A 27706-nucleotide genomic window follows, 5' to 3' on the forward strand; every position below is an offset into this window, starting at 1 on the left:
ATAAAATTTTACAGTGAAAATACGGAAAATGAAAATATTCATTTTATTTGATTAATATTTCTCAATATTTCATTTATAAGTATTTAACAGAAATGTATCCAGCTCTATGGTAACTGATTACGGCAGTAGCGAAGCTTTCCGAATTTGCGCGAGACCTAGATATTTCATTTTAATTCAGCACTGTTTTTATGAATTTACACTGGAGTTATATCTGTAACTGCTCCAAAAGAAAAAAAAAGATCTTCGGATGACGTCACATAAATAACTTAAGTTAGTGTTATTTAGTGCCAATAAATTTCGGAAGACCTTACGGCTGGTACGGTTTGGTGATAAAAGAAAATACGTGTGTTTATATTAAATAGAAAAAATATGTAGAGCCTAGATCTTTATCTCGCCTTAAAATGACATTTTTCATATTTTCACTCGTGCTTTTCGCTCTCGAAAACCCTCACTCCTAAATTTGTGAGATATATATATCCTCTGTGCGTATACATCGATATGTAGAATCTATAAAAGCTGAAATGATGTTAAGTAAAAAAATGTATAAATGTGACGCATATATACAAAATACTTACTTGAAATACAAAAATCCGTATCATAAGATGTTTGTAGAGAAATTGTTGAAAAGGCCAAAAACAAGCGCTTCTTTTATACAAAATATCTTGTCCAAAAAAGTATTTAAAAATTGTTCATCTCACAGATACGGTAACCACGAGACTAATGTGATGTCACTCTGGCGTCAGCATTAAGCGGGTTGTTAAGTTATTGGGGTATAAAAAAGTTTATTTTATATATACATTTGACATTAATTTTACATTATACTTTTAAAATAACAATAGAAAAAACGGCATATCCTTAAATCTTGTTGTTCACCATTATTCTTACATAATGATTTGGTGTTGTTTAATCTAAACATGTTAACCTTAAGATATTATCAGGTAATGAAAGCGGATTATGTTTATTGGAACAAATAATCATTGAATATTTTATTTGTTTAAACTGCGTAGATAGATGATTCCCAAAGAGAGTAATAAAGATAGGTTGTTTGAAGGAATGTTGTTGTCAAGTGGGAGAAAGATAAAATGATAATTAAAATAGTAAATGATGTTGACCTAAAACTATTGAACACTACAGCGATATAAAACATATGCGTGTCTTGAAACAAAACCAGGTAGATGATAATGTTGAAGTCTCAATGGGGCGCGTCCGGTACGGAACGGTTGGGTACGGTACGGTACGATAATGTAAATTAGGGATAGGATGGGTAGATACGTAAGTATTTTCAATAATAGATTAGAATTGTAATTTTCTTCATTTGTATAACACTTTAAGTGCAACAAAAATGCTTTGATTATACATACCTAAAAACAAAGTTAATGGTAGTCTGGTTTCATATGTAACGGGAAGAAACTCCATACTTATTCAAGGGCAGATTACTTAAATGCGTGTATGTAAAAAATTAAGCCTTCGCTAGTTTTTGCACTTGCGTAGTAATTCGCTAAGCCTGAGATTTGAAGCAGACAATTTTTGATATGCCGCACTTATTTTATAGAATTTAAAAAAAGGGAAGACATTTCATCTTCTCTAAATAGCATGTGCTGTGTAGGGCAGGACAGGGTATGTGTGTGTGCGTGCGTGCGCGTGCGTGCGTGTGTTTTTTGTGATTTTTGATGATTATTTTGTTGCGTTGCATGCGTGTGTGTGTGTGTTGTGTTTTGTTGTTTTTTGTTGTTGTTTTTTTTATTGTTTTTTAAGAGCATTCAAAATTTATTTGAATTCTTTGAAAGAGTTTACATTCTTCCTTTTATGTCTATACATGTATATGCAAATGATAACCTTCAACCATCCTTGGAATTTTATGTTTACGTGGGAATTGCGGTGCCTACCGATGACAAATTCATATTCATATTACCATGTTCTGTACTGTTATCTATTTTCTGTTGTGTTTTCCGGTTAGCTTTAGCAAGGATTGATGTTAAAACTGGTGGGTTCGTTGAATTTCATTACATAATAAAATTTCCTGTAGCTTACGTATAATAACTGTTTATATAATATTAACTGCATACATGTACTCTGTGTAACATTTCATGCATAATGTCGGCCTAGGAGGACTCTCTTTTGTATATGTTTATGTATATATATATACGACAGCTAATGTTTAAAGGCCCATTTATGTCTAGAAATGCTATCATTTTTATTTCTCAAAACCGGTTTATTTTTTGTCTCTTGTTGCAGTTTCCAAAAACATCCTCATTTGCTATATACATGCTATACATGTATAAACAATTTATTTAAAAAAAAAATAATTTGTAAAATTATAGATATTAAAGAAATATTTATCATAAAATTTTATAAATCCGTAACGTAACGGAAAATAGTGTTGAGTTTACCAATCATGTACGGATTACAGATCACGTGTTTTACCATGTGCCGAAAACAGATCACGTGTTTTACCATGTGCCGAAAACAGATCATGTGTTTTACCATGTGCCGAAAACAGATCACGTGTTTTACCATGTGCCGAAAACAGATCACGTGCTCCTCCATGTCTCAAAAATTATTCGCGTACCAACACCTTTCGGGCCTCAGTCCGCAGGGAATAATTTCGATTCTACACTTACAAATATGATTTTTTTCCAATCATTTGAGCTCAAGTTATCGCCGTTCCTGTACGGCGATATATACAATTTACAAGATTTGAACAGTTTTACCTGTACACCGCTTGCCTTTAGTCTATCAAAGCGAATAATTTAATATCACTGACATGATAACAAAATGGACGTCTAAAACAATTGTTCAACGATTTCTTTGGCGTATCCGCCATCTTGACACAATCATGTGATAAGGCCATCATCACGTGATTTGAGTGAAGGCAGTGGTTACTAGCCATAGCGTAACCGGGGCCCGGAGTTTGACATTTCTCTTCTAGTTCTCCTAGTCGTCATTGTAGCAGGCCCCGCCATTAAGTAAATTTTATGTTACGTGTAAATCAACCGTGGGTATCCGACAATGTGATACTTGTTGATAGTTCTTATAATACACTTGTACAATAAACATTAAAATCCAGAAACTATTTTTCGGGTCTGTGTCAAACAATCCCTTTAAGCGTAAATTTCTAATTAGAACCCCAATAATCATGTGTCTACGTTAAAAATATCTTACTAGTCAAACACTTGATTTTCCACTAGGGCTTACTAATGGCGACAATAAACAAACGAATACGGTATGCAATAAACAAACTCATAATACTTCATTCTTTAAAATGAAAATTGTATTTTACTTTGTTTGATAATTATCAGTTACCGAAATGACATTACTTTTGATCGGACAACAATACACTTTAAGGAAATAACTTTCAAGCCTAGCAGTGACCTTGACCTTACTACAAACAAGGATTTTGAAATAGCTTTGCATAAACTTGTTGGACGTGATGATGACATATCACGTGAAATAAATCTAGTACCAAGCTTAAAATGTCAAGGTCATAGTTGTAACACGACTGCGATTCCGGTCTTTGACTGTCATTAAAAAAAACTAGACATAATTGTTTTGCATGTGTCTCTTTAGCAAAGGCTTTTGTAACGCAAGGTTAAAGGTCAAAGATGACTAGATGCAAAGCGTCAAAGTCCAGCAACAATCCAGGCATTTTTGGTATGTTTCTGTGTTGTTTCAAACTAGGTATTTCAGTATTTCTATCTTGAAAAAGTGCATCATAGTATTACCACTGTTAAGCCTTTTTCAAAACTGCGTCCCGAGAGCTATTATAACGCGCTAGTGACGTTTTCTTTTCTAAAAATAGAAAATCGGGAAAACGAACTGTCCGCTATACATATAGAGGGAGGACATCGCCGGGTATCCGTCCTTTTTATTTATTATAAAATATTACTTTGTTTACATTTTGCTACTTTTAAAAAGACGAATTATTTCACATTCACCGCTACTTTTGTCCGATTACAAGCATTTAACATTCTGTATAACCATTATCTAAAGATTATAAAAAAAGGTTTGCTCTATCTAAAGATTTGTTTCTGAGGCATTATGTGCCCTTAATGTCTAATCTTTCAAATGTTTATGATTTAGTATTGATAAAATAAAAAAAATAAAACAATCCAATGAATGAAGTCAGACTACTGATTCCCATAAACGATTTATCTAAAAATAACATATTTAACTTTTAAAAAACTGAAGGTCGCTTTAGAATAGCTTTTTATAAATTGTGCTGCACTTACAGACGGAGTGTTTGTCCAAACGACAACTCTTTTTCATGGATCGTCCTCGTGCAGAATAATAAGACAATGTTGTACGAATAATATTATGTACATGTACCAGTCTGGTCACGTGTTTCCTCTACTTCTTCATATAATGTACCCTGAACACTGTGTTGCATTGATCGTCGTACATGAAAATTTCGATTAAATGTTTTCAAAAGTAAATACTTATTTTACTCCAATGTCATTCAGTTTACAATAAGTTACACAATAGAACAAGTTTCATAATCTTATCAGAAATCGGCGACAATTACCTTTGGTAGACTTTATGTCATAAAAACTCTAAGAGTAGCTATGTCGCGAGGTAGAGTAGTTATAAGGAAAGGCAAAATTCTGATAGTTAGAAAAACATTTTTGTTTATAGTTTCAAACTGAACTTAGTGGTTTTACCAATTACGCATGCTCAGGAAGTCTTGCCCGTACAAAAAGTGTATTGCAGCCCGTGCCAAAACCGATGTGCATAGTCTAAGAGAATTTGAGAATTTCGCTCACTTGTATTTATATCAGTGGTATTGGCTTGATTTAATATATTGTTTAATTTAGGAATATCTAACCAATATATGCCAACTTTACTGACAATCCATGAGAGTTTAGGGGAGCGGTGGCCTAGTGGTTAAGGTGTCTGCCTCTCAACCCAGAGATCAATGGTTCGAGCCCTACTCGGGTCACGATGGTACAAGACCAAGGTCATGTACACGATGGTACAAGACTAAAGTCATGTACACGATGGTACAAGATTAAGGTCATGTACACGATGGTACAAGACCAAAGTCATATAAACGATGGTTCGAGACCAAGGTCATATACACGATAGTATAAGACCAAGGTCATGTACACGATTGGACAACACCATGGTCCTGTACACGAAAGTACGAGACAAAGGTCATATACACGATATTACAAGACCAAGGTCATGTACACGATGGTACAAGACCAAGGTCATGTACACGATGGTACAAGACCAAGGTCATGTACACGATGGTACGAGACCAAGGTCATGTACACGATGGTACAAGACCAAGGTCATGTACACGGTGGTACGGGACCAAGCCCATGTACACGATGGTACAAGACCAAGGTCATGTACACGATGGTACAAGACCAGGGTCATGTACACGATGGTACAAGACCAAGGTCATGTACACGATGGTACGAGACCAAGGTCATGTACACGATGGAACAAGACCAAGGTCATGTACACGATGGTACAAGACCAAGGTCATGTACACGATGGTACAAGACCAGGGTCATGTACACGATGGTACAAGACCAAGGTCATGGACACGATGGTACGAGACCAAGGTCATGTACACGATGGTACAAGACCAAGGCCATGTAAACGATGGTACGAGATCAAATTCATGAATACGATGGAACCAGACCAAGGTCATGTAAACGATGGTACGAGATCAAGGTTATGTACACTATGGTACAAGACCAAGGTCATATACACGGTGGTAGAAGACTAAGGTCATGTACACTATGGTACAAGACCAGGATCAAATACACGATGGTACAAGACCAAGGTCATGTACACGATGGTACAAGACCAAGGTCATATACACGGTGGTACGAGACTAAGGTACAAGATCAAGGTCATGTACACGATGGTACAATACTAAGGTCATATACACGATGGTACGAGATCAAGGTCATGTACACGATGGTACGCTATTAAATTCATGAATACGATGGTACAAGACCAAGGTCATGTAAAAGATGGTACGAGATCAAGGTCATGTACACTATGATACAAGACCAAGGTCATATACACGGCGGTACAAGACTAAGGTCATGTACACTATGGTACAAGACCAAGGTCATATACACGGTGGTACGAGACTAAGGTCAAATACACGATGGTACGAGACCAAGGTCATGTACAAAATGGGACAAGACCAAGGTCAAATACACGATGGGACAAGACTAAGGTCATGGACACGATGGTACGAGACCAAGGTCATATACACGATGGTACAAGACCAAGGTTATGTACACGATGAAAGTTTAATTGTCTTTTAACTGACAAGCGGGTGCTATTTTCACATTTTTCGTATGTCGCCAGTTACAGAGTAGCGGCGACATACTGTACAGAGTATCGGCGACTTATAGGGACTTCTTCTGTCCGTCTGTCACAAAGCTTGTCCGGACTACCCCTCGCAAATTATTGGTGCAATTTCATCCAAACTTTACAGGACTGATCAGTACGAAATCCGTTTGTGCATATTCACGTCATTTTCCAGTTAAATGATATTATTAAGAGTTATGCCCCTTTAATGATTTTTTTATTATTTGTCTTATACCAGTTATGCAATATGAATGAAACTAATGGATTGATCGATACCTCAGGTAAACGTATACTACAATGTACATGTCCGGCTGGAGCAGGTATACAAAAAAATATATTATATAAGCATTATATAAGCATTATATATTGTTTCGTAAATGGAAAGTACATGCGCACCCATAAACTGCTTGTGATAGCAAATATAATTGTTATTTTATACGGAATTCCATAAACGACAGCCTACTGCTCACTGCCTACTGCTAACTGGACAGCCAGCTGCTCACTGCCTACTGCTAACTGCTTATTGACAGTCTAAGTCTATGTATGGATCAAATAGAAGTATTCCGAATGTACACACATGTGCGCCCGCCATTTTCTGAGGTAAACTTTGCGGAAAACAATAGTAAGTAAATTAAAAAGGATTATTTTATAATTAAGCCTAATAACTTGTAATCTCGAATTCATTGCAATGACTTGTGTACGTCTCACCATTGCACAATGCTTTGATTATGGTAATGAAATGGTTCCACATGCCTCCTGCACAGGTGATTGATAAATTGATATTTGTTATATAATAAGATGGTGGAATTTACCGAATGTCAACGAACTAGTTATCCTTTGACTAATGGATGGCTATTTGCTTATATAAATGTGTGTATGGTAATGAAAAAATAATGAAAATACTTATTATCGAGTAAGCTACGTTGATATTTCTCTCTTTTTTTTAATCTATCAATAAAACCCAACAATGCACGTTTTTGCCATGACTTGTGTACATGTATATTTAAAACAAGAGGGCCAAGATGGCCCTAGATAACTCTAACCCTGTAACTTTTGATATATTTTCTCAAAGATGAGATTGTAATTTCTGAACATCATCAATATGTGGAAAAAATGACGAGAGTGCGCATTTCTGCTTGACGCGGCTCAAATATTTTGAACTACAAATCTAGTAAATGCAAGTTTGAAATTGTCATAAAATATAACTTTGAAAATGATTTAATCTACAGGTTAGTCGGAAAGTCCGTCCCTTATTATCGCATGAAGAACAAAACATTTCGCCTATAAGTTACATAGATAATGTGTGATAGAGTGTATTCTAACAAACATTCTTCCGCATAGGAAATGATGAAAAAGAAGTTCAATGTGTTCTATTGATACAAACTAAAGCATATTATATAATATCGTAATGTAAGCGTTTTGTTTGAATGCCATAATGTAATTTTATAATTGAACAATGTAATTTTATAAGCAAAAGGTAATGGCGGCCTTATGTCGCCCACCGGCCTATAAAGGCTCCACATGACAAGGGTAGATAGCATTGAATATTACAAATAAAAGCAAGTACATTTCATGTACTTGGTCAGAATCTGGGTAACTGATATCAGTACTCAATTCTACGTCTAAAATGGTCATCAATATCCAAATATCTGTAAATGACAAAGATATGGTAATTTAAGCAAAATCCAAAAGTGACCTTGAGGTCAAGGTCATTTCAAGGTCAATATTATGGTAAAACTATTCAAGATGTCCGTCTTGTCATAAATGATTTATCAATGACTGACATCTGACTGATCATTGATAACAAAGAAATGGCAGTTTCATCACAATATAACTCTTGACATATTCAGTTGCTTTAGCTCATAAATGAACTTGATCGAGACCTTATTGTTATACAATTCTGTGAATGGAAAAGAAACGAAAGCACTAACAAGGTGAAATATAGTGTTTTTGTTTTGTTTTTTGTTTTTGTTAGATTTAGCCTAACTTTGTTGAGATTTTATGGTCATAGATATTCTGTTGAAAATTGTCAAGATTGAAGAAGAAATGAAAGCGTTGGAGTGGTAACAATGTGAAATATAACATATATTGTAATTCAAGGGCAGATAACTTTAGACATATTGATCAGGGTATATGGATGCTAGAGTGGTAACAAGCTAAATTTGGACGGACAGACAGACAGGCGCATACTCATGTGAGCTAAAATTAACACACAATAACACCTGATAATAAGTGGTCAAAATTAGCGAAAATTATATAAACTTTAAAATATGGACGTTATGCGGCAGGACCATGCCTTTATGCCGCAAAATGTACGTCAGAAAAATGTGGACGATATGCGCCGCAAAACGTCCATATTTGTACGTTTTGCAGTACGGACGTTTAGCGGTGTTACACGGCTTTCTAAAGAAAAAAAATACCAATCGAACAAAATATAACATGAAAAAGGTACATTATTTAAAGGTAATCACAGTTTTAGCATGTATCTTAACACATAATTATACTGAACATTCATACAATTCATTTTATCAAAAACTATCATGTGTCGTAATATATGTGCCGCGTCACGACAAAACCAACATAATGGGTTTGCGACCAGCATGGATCCAGACCAGCCTGCGCATCCGCGTAGTCTGATCAGGATCCATGCTGTTCTACTTGTTATAGGGTTTGTAAGCGAACAGCATGGATCCTGATCAGACTGCGCGGAAGCGCAGGCTGGTCTGGATCCATGCTGGTCGCAAACCCATTATGTTGGTTTTGTCCTGACGCGGCTCATATGTGTATACTCAGACAACGTACACATACAGCTTACATATACATTTTACAACAAGTCATAGGACTTTTTTGGAGAAAGTCAAGGAATTCTTTTTTCTTTTTTTTATCTCATTTTCTTTTCCGTCACAATCCCGATAGATACTTTATTTCCTTCAATGTACATTAAGATCCGAACATGTATACAAATATATAATTATGAAATTGACAATGCAGATAAACAACTATATGTACATACAATATGAACACTATTAACGCGTAGTCAAACATACTCCTATTTAAAATGAATGAATGAATGACCCGCTTAAAAGACTTTGTTATTCTTATACAGTCAGTTCAAGAACAAAAAACCGCTTTTCTTTAGCTTCGACGTTTTGACTTCTTCAGAAAAAATTAACATTTTTTTTTGGTTGGGGGGGGGGGGGTAATTATTCTTTGGAGTACAGATAACAATGTTCAATATTGCTCTAGTTATTACTGGTGATGAAGATCTATGTGTTTTACATAACATTCAACGAGAAACATGTAATAAATACGGCCGAGATTAAACAGTTTAATACAACCGTAGCGATCTCCCGGTTTGTCCCGGTTCCGGTACTTCACGGAATTGCTACGGCTCTACGCTTTGTTTACCACGGTTGATCCCGGTGGACTTAACCATGAAAAATCGGGACGCCAAACCGGGACTGTGTAAATGGGGCTTAAAGATTACGAGTACGGTTGCAAAATACAACTTAAACTACTGCGGCTTTATGACAACGACTTTGACTTCTACGCTAACTATCATGAAGACGACTTTTACAAAAAGGTTAAAGCTTCCACGACGAATACCAACAACACGACTTATAAGACTACGAACACGACCACAACCAACGGCTTTGTATGGAAGCTTGAATTGACCCCCCGAGATGCCGTGGTCCGTGATAATTTGTATGTGGGCAAGTTGACATATATTAGCGCGACATGGCGTGTTTTTATCATGGTTTTGATGGAGAAATACTATGGAAGCTTGAATTGACCCCCCGAGATGCCGTGGTCCGTGATAATTTGTATGTGGGCAAGTTGACATATATTAGTGCGACATGGCGTGTTTTATCATGGTTTTGATGGAGACATATAGAATCTTGACAGCATCTGTATCAGGGCATGTAGACATAACTTTTGTCTAGTATAAACCAAAGAGGACGGTAACCATTTGGACGTCCTAATTACTGTTCGGAAATTAAATCCCGCCCATCGAGTAGACGTACTGCATAACTATATCGTTGATTGTATTTATAAAATATTTTGACTTTATTAAAAGTATATCAGTCTTATGTTTAATTTGATCTTTAGTGTGTCAATTGAGTTGATTTTTTACAATACAAGTTACGCATTTCGTTTTAAAACCTAACTGGAAAAAAGCTAAATAACTTAACTTCCGCCGGACACATTTGAAGATATACATAACATATAGTTTTATGCATATACTCACATTCAAAATGCATTTTAAGACTCGTATCTGTCCGGCTGGCAGTTAAACCAGAAAATACTTCAGTCAGTGGATATAAATTACATATTGATATTCATTTACTACTGAAAAGATATCCGAATGGACAATTCATTTAACAGCCAACTCTACTGTTTTGTTAATAATTATATTGATAACTTTGCAAATGACAGTATCGGTAAGGTATATTAACAATGTTTATAGCAGTAAAATGCAGAGGAACACAATAACACGGACGTCTGAACACGTTTCAATGTTTTCCTTTAAACTATTCTGTCAAACTGTATGCCGTAATTAACTATTGACGAAATGATTACCAGTATAACAGTCACATATATTCGCATATTCACGGTTGAAAATGTAATATACGAGCGTATATGTAAGTTGAGTACAAATCGGTTCCATCTGAGGGCCGTTTGGACACATAATCAGTTTGTAAATATATATCAGTTAAGTTACATACAGGTTTGCTGTATTTGTATTATGCTGAAGACGTGTAAGTAGTCTCGTATAAACATCTGTAAGGACATTTGAATTTTTATAAATATATATACAACATGAAGTGCATTATCCACTAGCAAGCAGTCAAATATTCCTCTGGGCAACAATACTTTTAATAAATTTAATCATTTTTTATTATTAATCTGATTTGTTGTTGTTGTTTTTCTTGTATTATTCTTACTACATTTGAACTCTTTTTAAAACGCTTATGGTAATCTTTTTATTTTATATGTACAATACTACCATTATAACTCATACTAGTACTCTTGGCTGTAAACTGAAATGTCCTTTCAAAAAGATCCAAACGTAGTTCTAATGATTAGTGTATATACGTATGTCACGGTTCGAAAATGTTCACTATGTTCAACATAAATATTTATGATATTACATACTTTCTATCCCAGACCAACTCCCTTTAAATGTACTTTGTGCTTGAAATTAGAATGTAAAAACCATTGATTAAAGCATAGTATGCAGTTACGCTACATGTATATAATACTCAACTTTTAAGTATATTGCTTTGCAAATTTGTAACTAGGCTAGTGTCCATCTGCTTGTCCCTCATCCCTGTGGGTTCGAATCCCACCAGTGACTTGGAATTCTTTCATGTAAGGCAGCTGAGAAGGTAGCTTAAGGGACGTTCTAATCAGGTTCCCGTTCGTGTAAAGAGGGACGCTAGATGTCTTCCTTTACCAGTCTTAAAAAGTCCTAAAACTATTTTAATTCTCCTTATTAGGCTGTTAAAACTACTAATTAAGAGTTACAATGTTTGATTATTTCTCCTAATTAAGGAATATCAAATTCCTTATTAGGCTTTAATAACTCCTAATTAAAAGTAACAAAGTCCTAAAACTCTTTATTTCGAGTTAAACATCTTTGAACATTAAGATTTTACACTAGACGTTATAATTAGCTGCGACCACGCATCAAGGAAAGTGACCGTGCGACCACATACATACATGCATCGAAGGTTTCCCCTTCTCTGACGAGAAAATGACGAAGACGTCCGCCCTTTCATTAAAGGACAGACTTTAAAATTATGTCATTTCTTTATTGTAATTGATAAGTAGGCCAATTTTACAGACATGTCTTGAATTTATTTGTATACAACAATAGTAACACTAACCAAGCGGAAGATTATTTTTCGTCCTTTAAAGTTCGCTATGAAATTTAAAAAAATCATTTATAGTTTCTTGGTAAATTTCCATCACACATTACATGAAAATATACAGAATAATCCTATGTCTATGAACTCAAAAGTGAGTGACATGATACTAGTGACATATAAGGCTTACTGGCATACTTTTTTCGTTTTATTTGTTCTATTTATAGTGCCATTTGGTCGGATTGAAATTTGTTTTGTCCTGTAACTAAATGTCAATAAAAAGGTTTTTCTATTCACCTTCCGCATTATCATCACAAGAAAAATATTGCAAATGATAATTTAAACTCGGTGGATAAAGGCACGATACGAATAAAAAGATTAATAAGAGAGTAATCTTGAGTTTCTCTCAGAATGTTAGCCACCGTCAGAGCTTTTTCCGCCATCATAGGCAACCTCGAAAAATACTTTTTCTGCATACATTGGTAGCACATAGACTTCCACCGTGCTAGTTTAGACGCCTGAGACAAGCCCAAGAAAGGACAAACTGTGATGATATCTTGCATACGTGACCTAAAATGATGTTATCTGTTTGTGGCAAAATACTAAAACACTGATATCTGTACTACCTATAATCAAAGGGCTGCAGCTCTATGGTATTTTCTGATTTTTGCAATCTAAATCATACTGACTATCTGTATGTACTTTCCTGTATAAGTTTATTTTTATATACTATAATTCATCTTACGCAGCGACAGCGTTTTGATTTTCTTCTATAACAGTTTGAGATTGATACATATGGAATTTTGCATGAAAAAAAAATAGAATTGCCTCGACTAGGATTTGAACCATAGGCCTCTCACACCCTCAACGAGACCGCTTACCCCTGCACTACGGCGAAGTTATACATATGTACCTTGAATAAAAACGAATACATTATGTAATTCTAAATTGAGAATTTCCATTTCGTGTTTGTAATCCTTATTAATTTCGAGGTATTTTGTTCACGATAAACCTGTTGTTTAACACTGATGAAAATAATTAAGCGAAAACAGTCCGACATGTATATATTCCACTACTCGACAGTCAGATTTATTTGTGTACTACGCTCTGGAGTATTCGGTAATCGACAATAGCTAAAAATAGCATTTTTCATTGATTAAAATGATATTCATGATAATCCGAAGCTTTACGGAAATAGCCGAACATTTTTCATTGGGTAAAAAAAGATATTTCATCCGCGAAATTTGTGATTGTAAACCTCATATTTCTGTTGACTAATCTAAACTTTTAATGCACTGTAATTCGTTAAAATGCCTACATTAAAAATTATTCTTTCTTTTAAATTGCTGGTTTTTAAGCAGTTTTGAGTGAGAACTACTTTGCGTTGTTAGGACTGTTAGGAAATTTTGTGTTAGACCGTGGATGTTAGCTTTGTATTTACTGATCTTACGATCAGAAAAAAAAACCGCTATTAAACATACTTGTAGGTTTAAATCCGACACAAAATATAAAAATTCTGATCTGAGATTGAATTTTAATGAAATCTTTCTTGAATAAACTTTCTCGGTGTGGTATGTCTATTTCAATCTTTTGTAGAAGTTCGAGTCGTACAGCCGTTGATTCGGTTACAAAGCGATGAATCATCCCGAAGCAATGGGCGACATGACGCTTAAGACTAGCAATCAAGGCGTCGCGTGGGTTCAGGGGCAAGTCGTTGTTACTTTGAGCAACAAATTTAACATTCATTGCTTAGTAGTAGGATGGTCAAAGGAACTGTTTCGAAAGTGTTCCAATAAGATTATGGCTTCTAACACCATCGAACTAAAATTAAATTTTATAAGCGAAGAAAATGGTCAGAAAATAGTGTGTGTGTAAAAATTTGCCATTTTCCCTGAAACGGTCTCTTTTTTTTAAACATTTCCTTATTACATTATACACAACTCAAGTTTTCCAAACAAAAGTTAAATTTGAAATCAAAATTTTCCTGTTATGACCGTCAGCTTGTAATCTCCCTGTGTAAAGTCAGTTGATCTTATTTAAATAAAAGCAATTTTGGTTTAACAATTATAAAATAACAATGTTTGTATAGGAAATTAAGAATTCAGGAGCTTAAGGTTGAACTTTGTATAATCTAATGTCTTGAATTGACAAAGAAATTGTATTTATCTTAAAACAATTACAATTTCACTGCATAAAGATTAAAACAATTACAATTTCACTGCATAAAGATAAACAACATAAAGACAAAAACAATACAGTGTTTGCTTATTTAATTACCCAATCACGCAAAGAGAACATATGTACATGTTAGTTGCTAATTCATTTTCGTGTAGGAGTGTTCGGCACAAATATATCCTATTTTCAGGCAGTTTTGACCGCAAAGGTGATTATTTTGTTTCCATTCCTGATGCTTAAAAAGTACTATGACCTGTGAATCAATATATAGCGTAAACAACATTCATACAAGACTTAATCATAGTTTAAGGATGGTAACAATAACAATTTTGTCATTGCCATTGATTGCTGAACACTGCATTACTTAAATATGTATCAGATACCATCCCTCTCTCTATCTAGGCAAAAAATAGCATAAAGGTTCAGCATCCGATAAAAAATTACAGGTACCTATTTTGATATTGTGTCTTTCTGTCGCAGAAAATAACCAAAACAATTCGTTGCAGACGACAACAGCCAATTCCGAAAAAAAGACAGGAAAATGAATCTGAAAAGTCTACTTTAAAACTCACTGAATTTTGATTTTCAAAAAAAAAAATGAAACGAAGTTTCCATAGCATCTTCCAGTTAAACTAGTTGTGTAGCTTATTAAGTCTCTCTTTTATTTATTTATTTATTATTTTTTTATTTTGTTAAAGGTTCAGTCCTTGAAGGTCATCCAACATGGCCAAAAATTGGCTTTCGAGGGATTTTTCCATAGAAAGGTTCTAATGAAACTGTTCCTTATATATATACAATCTAAAAATTTATGAATATTTTCACATTAAACATCTAAATGTATGCTCACAAAGGATTGACCTTTTACTCATTGTTTATGAACTTTTGTTCTGTGCCGACCTTCCTCCTCTGCATTTCAGCTAAGGAAAATACGACACGTTTGCAAGACACCCCAAGACTAACCCAAGACACCCAAAGACTACCCCAAGGCACCCCAAGACTACCCCAAGACACCTCAAGACTACCCCAAGACTACCCCCAGGGGTCGGTCTATTTACCCCAAGACACCTTAAGATACCCCAAGAAACACTAAGACACACTCTGGGACAGAAAGATACACATTTTTAGTCCCTGGACTATCCCAAGGCACCCAAAGAAACTTTTATATTGTGTAAATTGGGAAAGTAGTATTATATACGACAAATGATTATTTACGTGTCATCTTTTTAATTACAGTCAAATATATATCAAATATTGTTAATATGTATGGACTTAAAAACTTTCATCACTAAAATAATTATTGATATGCTCTTTAATATAAAAAAATATTTTGATTAAAATTAACTTTACTATAACAACAAGACTATGCATGTTAATCTGTTAATCTAATGAAAAGCATCTTTTCGCGTCGCATTACTTCTTGTCGCTAATAAATTTCTTCTTGCCGCTTTTAAGTTCCACCCCAAAAGGGAAGTAATCGAAGTGAATTTATTAATTTTCTGAAACAAAACGAGTACAGTATAGTGGTAAGTTTCTAGTTATCATACTAAATAAATAATGTATCAACGTATTTGCAATTGAATTATACGTTTACTGTTATCGAATTGTATCAAATGTTTCAAAACCGGTTTGAATGGAGGCATAAATTCCTTTAAAACTAGATTTTTAATTTTTTTTCAGTAACAGATTTTGGACAATAAATATTTAGGATAAAAAACGAAATTCCTTCAAAGCATGATAATATAAGTTAATACAACTATGTGAACATGATACACCGATGTTCAAGAAATTGGACATCTACAAATTTTGGCTAGACTTTAGAACCTGCCCACAGCTACTTTTAACATTATGATTTTACCCAATATTTTTTCTTCAACAGCTGTTCAAATATTTTATGTTTCTCTCTAAAAAATCACTCGTATTAGTGCTAGGGTTTGTGTTAGGGTTTATAGTTTGTGTAATAGCGTTATGGGTTAAATAAGAGAAGGATTTTAAGTGCTCACAAAATTTATCAGTCCTGCCATGTAGTATAAATATCCCTCGGGGTCACTTAGTTAAGTACAAATATCTTTACAAACCTCTTGTTAACTACAATGGACAAAGCTTAGATACATATATTTATCATAAAAAAGACCTTCAAGTCATCCTCAAAAGTTATATGAATCATGTTCCTAGAGTCAATATTGTCTGGGCCCCTGGGGTTACTTAGTTAACCTGACATTTTATTTAACAAAAACTTCTTGAAAACAACAATGCCTTTTATGTTTGGCTTGTAGCAACTAATTTTTTAAAAATAAAATGCCCAGAGCTTTGATATTTGGCATGTACTGATGTAGTAATTCCAAATGGACATCTACAATTGTTTTTAAAATTATGCAGAACTTTGCCACTATGAAGAAAACACAGGTATAACTTATTTTAAAGTATCTGAAAAAGACCCATTAAATTTAAGTGATTTTCCCGGCAAAAATGTTATCACTTAACTTGTATTTTTTTTTTGAAGCCCAACAGGTAACTTCGTTTATTGTCCCCGTCATAGGTAAAATAGGGTCGGGGGTCCATCCGCTATTTCACCTTACAAGTTTTCTAACAAACAATATATACTATAAATGTATACAATATATATGACAAGGACAACATAATCATGTAAATTGTAAATAATAGTTATAATAATAATTCATGGGCTATAAAATTATGACATGCTACATAATATTGCAACAAGATTAATATATATAATAAATATAACCGAATACACATAAGTATTTGTTTTTTTACTTATATATGAGAAAAGATATAATTATATTAATATAAATTCACATTGAAAAAAAAAAAAAAAAAAAAAAAAAACATTGTTCGTATAGAGGCCTGTAAGTTGTACGTTTCTCATTTCGGTTGTCTGATTATATTTTAAAAATCTATTATTTCCTTATCGGTATTCTGATATAAAATATAAAGTTACTCATCATCAAAGGATAATTTTTTAATAATATTTTGCCACAAATTATGAAAAAAATTACATCTCCATTTACGATAGCTATATATTCTTGAATTTTTAATTTTATTTTTAAGTATATTAAAAACATATTTATATTTAAGTAATTTGACAGTTTTCTCTAAATTTTGTATTATAAACATAGTATTTTGCTTACAATATTACAAAATTCAAAATAGAATGTTTTCCATAATACGAGAACAATATGCCTTTAATGTCAGAAATATCAAATTCGACAAAACACTTATCTCTAAGCCAGTCTTTCATTTCTGAAAGAAAAATATTGGTAAACGGGCATTGGTAGAAAAAATGTTCAATCGTTTCTCTATCAATGTTACAATATGAGCATAAATCATTATCTCTAATATCTATTCGATGTAGAATAGCAGGACCAAGTTTTACCACTTTGGTTATATTCAAACGAGAGAGGGTGACAAAGATTCGCCATTTTCGTTCAATAGACGTTTGATCCAACTTAACTTTAAACTGTTCATAAAGGCTCTAACATTTAACATTTTAATACCACCTGCCTATATATTTTTATCTATCAATGATCTTTTAATTTTATCTGGACCTTTTTTCCATAAAAACCGATATAATAATCTTTCTATCTGTTTAATGAAATCTTCTGAAGGATTTGGCAATGACATAAACAAATGTACAAATTTTGAAATAATCAAAGATTTTATAATGGTGACCCTTCCAAAAAGAGTTAAATTACGCTTAGACCATATATTAATTAATTTTTCACATTTATTAAGAATTTCATGTCCGTTTAAGTCCCAAATGTCCTCAACGTCTGCGGAAAATATAACTCCTAATATTTTTATTGGAGACTTAGACCAGTCTAATTCAATCTGTTGACATAATTTAGTATTTGGATTTCTTCTCGACCCTATCCAAAATGCCCTTGTTTTTTCGGTATTTATCTTTAAACCAGCAATAGCATAAAATTTATCAAGCGTGTTTAGGCAATTTTCTAATGATTTCTCAGTTCCATCTAAAAACAGCTGTGAGTCATCTGCATACTGACTTAACTTATATTCTTTATTGTCAATCGATATTCCAGTAAAATTACTATTTTTCCTAATCATTTAACCAAAAACTTCCGCACATAAGATAAAGATATAAGGTGAAATTGCATCTCCCTGGCTACAACCACGCTTAACTTTAAAGAAATCTGATAAATGACCATTTTGTATGATACAGGTTTCTGACCCATTTTGGAATAGATTTATCCATTTTTTGAAAGAGGGACCAAAATTGAAATAATATGGTATATCGTTTTGTTTAGTTTCAAAAAGAATATCATATGTCAATCTGATATTTTCACTTATACACCTTCCTGAGATAAAACCTTTTTGATCTTTGCAAATAATGTTGTTTAAAAAAACTTGTATTTTTCGACAAGTTTTAGTGTAGCCTCATTTTCTGGCAATCATGAATGGCAAAATGATTTAAATTAATTTATGTCAACAATAAAGTTCTTCTGGTATTATTTTGCGTAATAATATATGTATACAGTGGTGGCCTTTGGTTACGACCGGTAGGGCATTTTCCCATTTATTGATGTATGTATATAATCTTTGAAGCAAGATTGCAAAAACTTTTTTTTTCACTTTTATACCAAAAATAAATCAAATTTTATTCTGGTTAAATATGTCCACTCTTGTGAAAAAAAACCATCATGAGGGTACCATTTCCGTCCATTTTCACATTTATTATTTTTGAAACAAAGTTGCAATCGTTTTTTCACTTTTATACCAAAAATAAATCAAATTTTATTTATAAATACTGCTTCCGCTTCTCGGTATACATGTATCATATCGTGGATTCACGGAAATTAAACTTGTATAAGCACTTAGATTCCGGATGCATGAGTTTTATTTATATCAATATCAACATATGTAAATATAATACAACGATAGTTTCAATATATAAGACACAGTTTTGGTAGTAATTATCAAGTTAAGAATGATATATAAATAGTGAATAGGAGTTTAAACAGTGATTTCGTCGAAATAGGGTTTCGTTTGAAATAAACTTTCGCCAGATGATTGCTAGTGTGTTAAGAGGAAGGATGTGAACCAGGACGTTATAATAAACACTTTTAATGGTGAAAAACTTTTTTCGACAGAAGAGCTAGAAAATGCCTATGCACTGTCTATAAACATTGTTAACTTTACAATTGTTCGGTGCTCAACATTGCGGATTTGTTGGTTTGTTCTGGCAGGAACTATAACAATTCAAACGAAACAGAAGTTTATATATTGACGGGAACTTCGGAAGACTTTTCTCTGTCAACTCAGGGCCACTTTGGTTAAATATGACAGATTACTTGTTTTCGGTCAAAAAGCTGGTCGATCGTTTAAATCTACAATTATCTGAAAATTCATTATCGTCCAAAAAGAAAACTAAGATTAAAATTCCTGTGTATGACGTTTCGGGCACGTGCATATCTGGAAATGAAGCAGACGTACGATACCGGAACAAGAACGGAGGCAATGAAATCAGTAGCAAACGCAAGAAACGCAGGCCTAAAACAGAAATATCAGATCCGAACACTCGTCGCCAGTCTTTATATCAGGTTATAAAACTGAATAAAGGTAAATTATCAGGAAAACATGACGGAGAGAGTTATTTGAAGTCACCGGCAACGACAGCGTCTAATTCTCCAGCGTCCTCGCCTTTAAACAACAAAAATAAAACACTGTTCGAGTTCAATATATATAATATCAGTAATGATAGTGATTCAGGTACGTGTGCTATTTATAGAGAACAGAAATATCCAAGGTGCGAGGACAAACACAGTGCATTGTTACTGAGCCCTGATATTTCATGTGTAACCAAACCAAACTCTCCAAACAGATTACATTTAGAGAATTGCAACTCTTCAAGCAGCGATAAATCTGTCATTCCTGAAGCTGAGCTTAGATCTCCTTCGCCGTACGACACAGTTTTTCAAGACTGGGAGAGTCCAAACTGCAGCCGAAAAAACCGTGTAACATCCCGCCAAAGATTGTCAGTATCTAAAAATGTGCCGCTTTCTCCGCCTATACCAAATGCAGAAAGATCCACTCAACAATTTTGTAACTTTCAGTTAAAGCTCGACACATTAAGAGCAGAGCTGGTAAGATTATAATGATATTTCTTGTTACATTCCCAACAATGTGTATGCCATTTTATTAACAATGTCAGCATTTGCATTTGTTCCAATAGAATTTATCATTGATATGGATCCAATATTATCAAATCAGCCTCGTTTTCATTCCAGGAGTTCAAAAAATTAATTTTAAATCTATACCATACCCTTTATAGCCACGTTTGCATTTCAATAGTCCAAAATATTTATATCAGACCCATATCGCACCCCATCTAGCCTCGTTTTAATTTTTTTAGAGTCCATAATCCATATCAAATTCATATTGTAGCTGAAATAAAACAGTTATTCAATTGGCCTCTTACACACCTGCAAAACCTACATCAGATTTGGCTATACCTTGTCCGATATAGTTTTGACAGCTGTATACTTATCCAACATAATTCAGTTTTGTACTCTACAATGTATAAGAACCTCATATAATCTTCTCATTTACTTTGCAAAGAGACTCTGGACTTTGTTAAACTAGTTTATGGTAATACCCGAAGCTTCCCACTGATTGTCTTTGTAATAATAAAGCCAAAATATGTATCCCCCCCACACACACCCTCCTCAATTTAACAGTCATTCTAAAAATGCGATATTATTGAACCATTTTAATAAAATAAATCATACGTTATCGAAAATGACACGCTGAAGCTTACGATATATTGGATTACAACACCCCACCCCCACCTTTCTGTACTATAGCCCTTCAGTTGTTGGCTCAAGGGTCACGGCCATTTGCTCGTAAAAGACACATGTACTGGTTAGTTGTATTAAGTATATTTGAGACCGATATAAATAATATGAATGAGATAAAAAAATTTAGAGATACTATGTAATCAATTTTTTAACTATGAAATATTTAAAGACTCTAAAGAAATATTCTTACACGTATTATATATATTTCAGCTTGCCATGAGGAAGGCGGACCAAGAACTCGCAAAAAAGCTTCTTAGCTTGTACTCTGAAATCCAGATTTTAAAGGTGAAGAATTCCTGTATGAATTACAGCGAACTAATTGACGAGGCGGTGTACGAGACGGAAATGGCGGACGATTTTCCGGATATGTGTGATGCGCCCCGGAAGTTCACGAACAAGTTACTGGCCAGCCATGGCGTTACGAGTTTTAACATTCATTCTAGGCGATTTTCTTGCAGTTAAATAAACAGATTTATAATTAAACAGTTTGATTAATACAATAAGCATTTTATGCTGTTGATACTTACATTTTTCCTAATGACATCATCACTGTCACACTAGCTTTGGGTGAATTTTTACTCAAAAGACTGCTTAATTCCAAAAGATATAAATCCATGAAAAACTTCATGTAAGTAACTAAAAAACCCACGTAGGTGTGGAAACATCTAAACACGCAACTCAAAACCCGTGAGTTTAAGAAACTATTAAAAAAACAGCAAAAAAATGTTATAAATCTCGAAAAATTTAAATCCACAATCAATTCTATAAAAACACAGACTGTCGTTTGCCCGCTATATGTATGACAGGTGTCAATAGCTTGACCTTATGAAATAGACATCATTTGATGTTAATTTCAGACTATAAATAACACGAGGTCAAATTTAATTTAAGTATCGCTGTTTTTTGAGAAAAAGTGTATTATGTAGAATCATAACATTAAATACTGAACAAAAACAACAATAACAAAAAAGCTATCTATTTGTATGTACGAGTGGTGATTGTTCTCTGCAAATGACTTGCTATGTACGTACTACTTTTTTAAACAAATATTCAATAGTGTTCATATAATTATGTTCATTCATGTATCTCATGTTTGTATCATGTATGATTCACTGAGAGAAATTTGAAATATAGCAACAATCGCAACTACTCGCCCCTTTCCTTCAGTCGTCGGATAAGGCCCCGAACACAATAGTATGAATACACAGAATGGATGCAGTATTTCGGTCTAACCTACGCTAAGAAACTTTACATGTAAACAAATAGTAATTCAATGCTGGGAATTGCTGACAAGTCTATTTCCAATATATGTAGTAAAACTCCACCTAAAATAAGTAAATTCATAGGTACAAAAGCAAACAATACATTATTTTTATATTTATTATTATGGTTGTAAAAACCGAAAGTACAAAAAACCAACCTGTTAACATTTAGTCGGATTTGTTTTAAATTGTACTTCAGTGGGCATAATTATTTAAATTACAAATTGTTGTCAGATATATTTTCAATCATAAGAGTAGCGAAACAGATATTACTTTCCTTTTGGATGTCAAATAATTATGTACACCCGTTTTACATTATCTCTGTGTCTGTTTACATCTGAAACCACGTGGTAGAACTACTTTCAATCCGTATTGTTTCCGAGGTTATTTTAGATAATAGCCGAGGCAGTTCCGAATGTAGCAGCAACTTCAAATTCTCGGCCTTTTCCGTCAAACTTTTAATAGCCGATTTCAAGCTACAGTCCCACTAACATCCCGGCAGAGCCCCGGTAGACGTCCGGGGTGATCGGGAATCCGGGTAGGGCCGGGAAAACCGGAGTAAATTCGTAACTTCCCCGAACCCCGGGGTACCCGGGAACCCCGGGCATCCCCGGGTTAAAATACAAATTAATATACCGGGGGGTGCGGATACCCGGGGCAGATAGTTTTCCCGGGGGAAAGCACGTAGCTTGGGGTACAAACCGGGACCGGGCATGATATACCCGGTAGCTAGGGGTAGCCCCGGGAATGCTGGCAGAGCCCCGGTAAAACCCCGGCAAACCCCGGTAATCCCGAAAAGGCCCGGGGGATGCCAGCAGAGCCCCCTGAAATGACGATGCGAGCTACGGTTTTGACCCGGAGAAGTCCCGGCAAAGCCGGTTAATTTTAAAAAGAACACGACAATTCGCGATGATTTCACTTGTTTGTATTAAAACCCTTCCCATTCCCTTAATGCAGTCTTGCATAAGGATTTTCAGAAAATCAACATAAGTGTGACCGCAACAATAATTTCACCCCGGATCGCCCCGAATCATCCCGGTAACTTACCGGGGTGGTCTTGGGCTCTGCCGGGAGTGAGACCGCAGCTTATAGATTATTGGTGAGGAGTCCCGAATGTATGATAATACGCTCGACTTTGAAATATAGTTCTAATAAATAAGTGGCGCCACGACCATTTTTCGCAAATTATGCCATTCCTATCCGAAACTTATTTACTCAGAATTTTTCCCGTTTCATGCTCAACTTCAAAGCTATTTTGCGTAAACAAAACTAAAAAAATGTGTATTACAGCTTGGGAACGCAAATTAAAAGGCAAAGACCTCGATGGGGAAACCAATTTCAATAAAAAAAAAAAAGTAGTTTATTAACAAACACTCGCCCAGAAAACTTTTAAAATATTTTACTCTTCATAAAAGAGGATTTAAAATATATATGATTGACACTTTATTTAGAACCCAATATATATATATATATTAATATTATATAATAAGAAATTCAACCCTCTCTCTTAAGAGTTTCCCAAGCGCTTTATGAATTTATACAAACACATAACTGGAAAACAGTTTTATTTTAACTTGCTTAAAGACCCATTATGCCTAAGATATGATTTTATTTTAAAGATAACAGAAAAGACCTGGAAAGAAGGTTTATTTCGTAGTATAAATGGTACATCATATAGACATGTACAAACAAAATGTACGTACAATGCATGGCAATAATTTTCTTATATAAATTATTCATGTTATCATATTAACGAAGGTGTTGTGTATTTTATTTGTTTATATTTCTATCTTGTTGTTAATTCTTGGCTTTTTAAATGAATTTAACAAGTATAATGTGATATTATGGAGAAACGGTTTGTTCTCTTATTTCGTAATTTCAACAAATTTCATCAAACTAGGTCACACGGTGCTATTTCTTCTTTAACAGTATTGTAATATTTCCTATTCTAGTTTCTTTGACCATTTTGACGTACATATGTTGGGTTTTAATAAAAAAAAGAGAAAATTATATGAAAAAAAATCTATTTAAATATTTACCATATATTATAATTACACTTAATAATAATTATAATTTACCATATATTATAATTACAACAAGCTCCGGTGAGAAATATTCACTTTATCATCAAACATTTTGAGGAAAAAATACATCATTTCTGATTTTAATCTTTCTAAGTACCAGTGCTGTACAATAAATACGTGTGATTTACAATGAATATTTCGTTTACATAGTAAACAAATACAATAGTCAAAATCTTGCTTTGAAAAACTAACCAAAAACAAAATGTAAAAATGTTACCAAAATGTGGAAACATGAACAAAGTTGGACTTCGTCGTGTGTTTTAAAAGCTGCAACAACAACAACAACACAATCACCCCCACACCTACAAACAATGTTATGTTCATTTTTACAAGCAATAAAGTGCTCCAAAAATATTCCGGAGAAAAAGAGATTACTGATAAATAGATAAATAAATCACTCTATCACTGTTTTATGTCATGATAAGAGAAAGAAAGGAAATAAAAAAAGAGAAAAAAAATGAGAAGAAAAAAAATCAGTTTTGTAAAAAAAAACTTGCTAATTCTGTCAGCGTTCTGTCTAGGTTAACTCCTATGAAATTATGTAAGGTATTAATAACTCGTAACTGCAATAAAAAGACGGTATTAGACTATCAGATACTATTACAGATTATATGGGGGTTATCGCCATGGCTTGAAGACAGACAGCGCTTTTCATTTAAAATGCAGATTATTATCTGTATTCTCTATAAGATATTTCGTATTAAACTGATAAAATATATAATAAAATTGACGATATATATACGCTAACATTGTCAAATAACTAAATAAATAAATAAAAATTAAACACAATGCATGAAATAAATAAACAATACAGAAAAAAAAAATAAATAAAATTTATAACATTAATTAATGATACAAAAAAAAAAATACAAAAAAATAAATAATACATATTAAATAAAAATAAAAATAAATATTTAAAAATAAATGAAAAAAGAAATAAATACAACGTTTTTCCTTAGCTATCTTCAGACAGTTATTTACGCAATAACTAGTATGATCTCGTACAGGTAATATATATGATTTTAGCACTTTTAATCTGCAGCATACCTTTAGTTCTATCCAATGACGTATGTAGGTTTGCCACGGGACAGATAACTTTCCTTGATGATTTAAACAACTTCTTTCCCATTTAATTTTTGTTAATCATTAGAAAAAAATCAAAACACACCACGGCATACTTGTGATATTGCAGCTTTCTGTAAGCAAGATGAAATAGATATACATACATGTATTTTTTACATGTACCCATATCACATTTAGAAACATTTCCTTTTAACATATTATGTTTTAACATATAATTTTTATTACATGTAGTTATGTGTATTATTTGTGGTTGACTTGCATCGCTTACATGACCGATGTGCAAGCATTTCTTTCACTGCATTTTTGAAACGAGGGTCGCATACGCCGTATATTATTGGATTTATTGCACAGTTCAAGAAGTATGACCGGAGGAAGAATTTGTACACAGCTTTGCTCCTTTCCGATAGGCCCTCAACAAATCCTTTCTTCGTCAGCCGTATCGAAACCAAGGCGAGGTGAGGGAAGAAACTTAAAATGAATGCAATTGTCAGAAGAAACATGAGAAAAGATGTTTTTCTTGCTCGTAACATATTAGCGGTAGCTTTCGAATGAGGACATCCGCTGACTTGTGGTTGAATATCACTTCTTCCAAGCGTTTTGTTTATTTTAGCCGCTTGTTTACGAAGTTTTTGTCCAATCATGCAGTAAAGTATCGTCATTGTTACTGTAGCTGTCACAAATAGCACGCCAAACGTAAGAAAATATAGAAACGGAAGTGACGCCTCCTTAGCTCCATTAGTCACCGAGCATTCACTTCCGGTAAGATTGACTTCCGGTATATGAAACGTGTGTTTGCCGTAAACAAATATGGCGGGTAAGGCTACAATAATACCAAGTACTACTGATATAACGCACAGTGCAATTGTCACGCTCGTTTTTATTTGCCATTCGAGGGGTTTACAAACTTTCCGGAAACGTTCAAAAGCAATAAATACCAGAAGGAATGCCGATGAATTAGAACTGAATGTGTTGAAAAACCTTGCAACTTGACAACGCCATCCACTTTCATATGTATACTGCTGAAGAATTGTTGATATTTCAAAAGGAATCGCTACGGTGCACGAAAAGAAGTCTAACGCACTCAGGCATAGCAAAAAGCACTGGATGTTCGAATAAGTGAACTTCGTCTTATATACGTAAAGGGCTAAACTATTCCCAACCAGCCCAGTTACCGATATGAATATCAGAAAGACCACGGTGGGTATGAGGGTTTTGACCTCAGCGTCATTTAACTCTTGTAACGTTAAATAGTGTTCACTATATTCGGACATACTTTTGGCGTCCATAATAACGAGCAAAAAAGAAATTGATAATCCAAACAGTCATACACCCACCATGTATAGTATTGTTTAAGCACTCATGTTCTTAAATATATCATTAATAAATGATAAATAAACTATAGATTCCTTATCAAATCAAGAAGATCCGGTTTGGACTACAAAACTCACGTACATGTATTTAAAAATTCATTTACAAAATTGTACAAGTGTTAATTAACGATCTGATTGAAATCACTGGATAAATAAGCAGTTTATTTAAATAAACAAACACACTATTACACCATTTACAAACAGCGCCTGGTATGTTGCATTCTATGCATATTTTAACGTTCATGTATTTCTCTTCTAAGAAAACATAAATTCAATATCTCCTTTTCTACTTTCATTCAAATCTATACATAAATTATTATCACATGTTATGAAAAAAAAATTCTCTGTTCATTTTCATCCTTTAAAATCATAATTCCAATTTTTTTAGAGATTCATTAATTTAATCCAACTGTAATCGCACACGGTTTATGCATTCTTTGAACTGAATAAAAAAAAACAACACCTTGAGCTTTTTCTATGATCCAGTCATGTTTTTTTTTCTCGAAATAGATCAGTGATAACTGGATCTTCAATCAAAGTAATAAACGATGTATTCATACACAGAGAGAACCATGCGCCGGCAATTTGTTCTCCGTTCTCTCTAGGATCTCTCTATAGGAGATTTTGCCGTGCGCGGCGGATAACTACGGAAGCCACATAAACGCCATCTCTCTGTGATTGATTGTTTTCTTT

The 27706-nt window shown here is 33.8% G+C and overlaps 3 protein-coding genes across 3 annotated transcripts; 2 read left to right on the forward strand and 1 right to left on the reverse strand.

Moving 5' to 3' along the window:
* The first annotated feature begins 5050 nt into the window (after nucleotides 1–5050).
* On the forward strand, nucleotides 5051–5737 carry LOC132739272 (gastrula zinc finger protein XlCGF26.1-like). The gene has a single exon (XM_060726948.1). It carries the CDS (start codon nucleotides 5051–5053, stop codon nucleotides 5735–5737), a length of 687 nt encoding a protein of 228 aa, XP_060582931.1.
* A 13535-nt stretch (nucleotides 5738–19272) lies between these two features.
* Nucleotides 19273–22112, forward strand: LOC132739267 (uncharacterized). Its single transcript, XM_060726944.1, has 2 exons — nucleotides 19273–20500; nucleotides 21425–22112. Exons 1-2 carry the CDS (start codon nucleotides 19697–19699, stop codon nucleotides 21674–21676), a joined length of 1056 nt encoding a protein of 351 aa, XP_060582927.1. The 5' UTR covers nucleotides 19273–19696; the 3' UTR covers nucleotides 21677–22112.
* A 3416-nt stretch (nucleotides 22113–25528) lies between these two features.
* On the reverse strand, nucleotides 25529–27504 carry LOC132739266 (trace amine-associated receptor 8c-like). Its single transcript, XM_060726943.1, has one exon. The coding sequence runs from the start codon at nucleotides 26927–26929 to the stop codon at nucleotides 25865–25867; it is 1065 nt and encodes a 354-aa protein (XP_060582926.1). The 5' UTR covers nucleotides 26930–27504; the 3' UTR covers nucleotides 25529–25864.
* Between the last annotated feature and the right edge of the window lie 202 nt (nucleotides 27505–27706).

Source organism: Ruditapes philippinarum, unplaced genomic scaffold (genome assembly GCF_026571515.1).
Source record: "Ruditapes philippinarum isolate M1 unplaced genomic scaffold, ASM2657151v2 ctg3775_1_1_1_1, whole genome shotgun sequence".
In the NCBI taxonomy this organism is placed as follows: Eukaryota; Metazoa; Mollusca; class Bivalvia; order Venerida; family Veneridae; genus Ruditapes; species Ruditapes philippinarum.

Excerpts from the sequence above, each read along its gene's own strand:
- LOC132739272 (XM_060726948.1), top strand. The coding sequence starts at position 5,051 with ATGGTTCGAGACCAAGGTCATATACACGATAGTATAAGACCAAGGTCA.
- LOC132739267 (XM_060726944.1), top strand. The coding sequence starts at position 19,697 with ATGACAGATTACTTGTTTTCGGTCAAAAAGCTGGTCGATCGTTTAAAT. Across the intron at positions 20,501-21,424 it reads ACACATTAAGAGCAGAGCTG|CTTGCCATGAGGAAGGCGGA; the intron begins GTAAGATTATAA and ends TATATATTTCAG.
- LOC132739266 (XM_060726943.1), bottom strand. The coding sequence starts at position 26,929 with ATGGACGCCAAAAGTATGTCCGAATATAGTGAACACTATTTAACGTTA.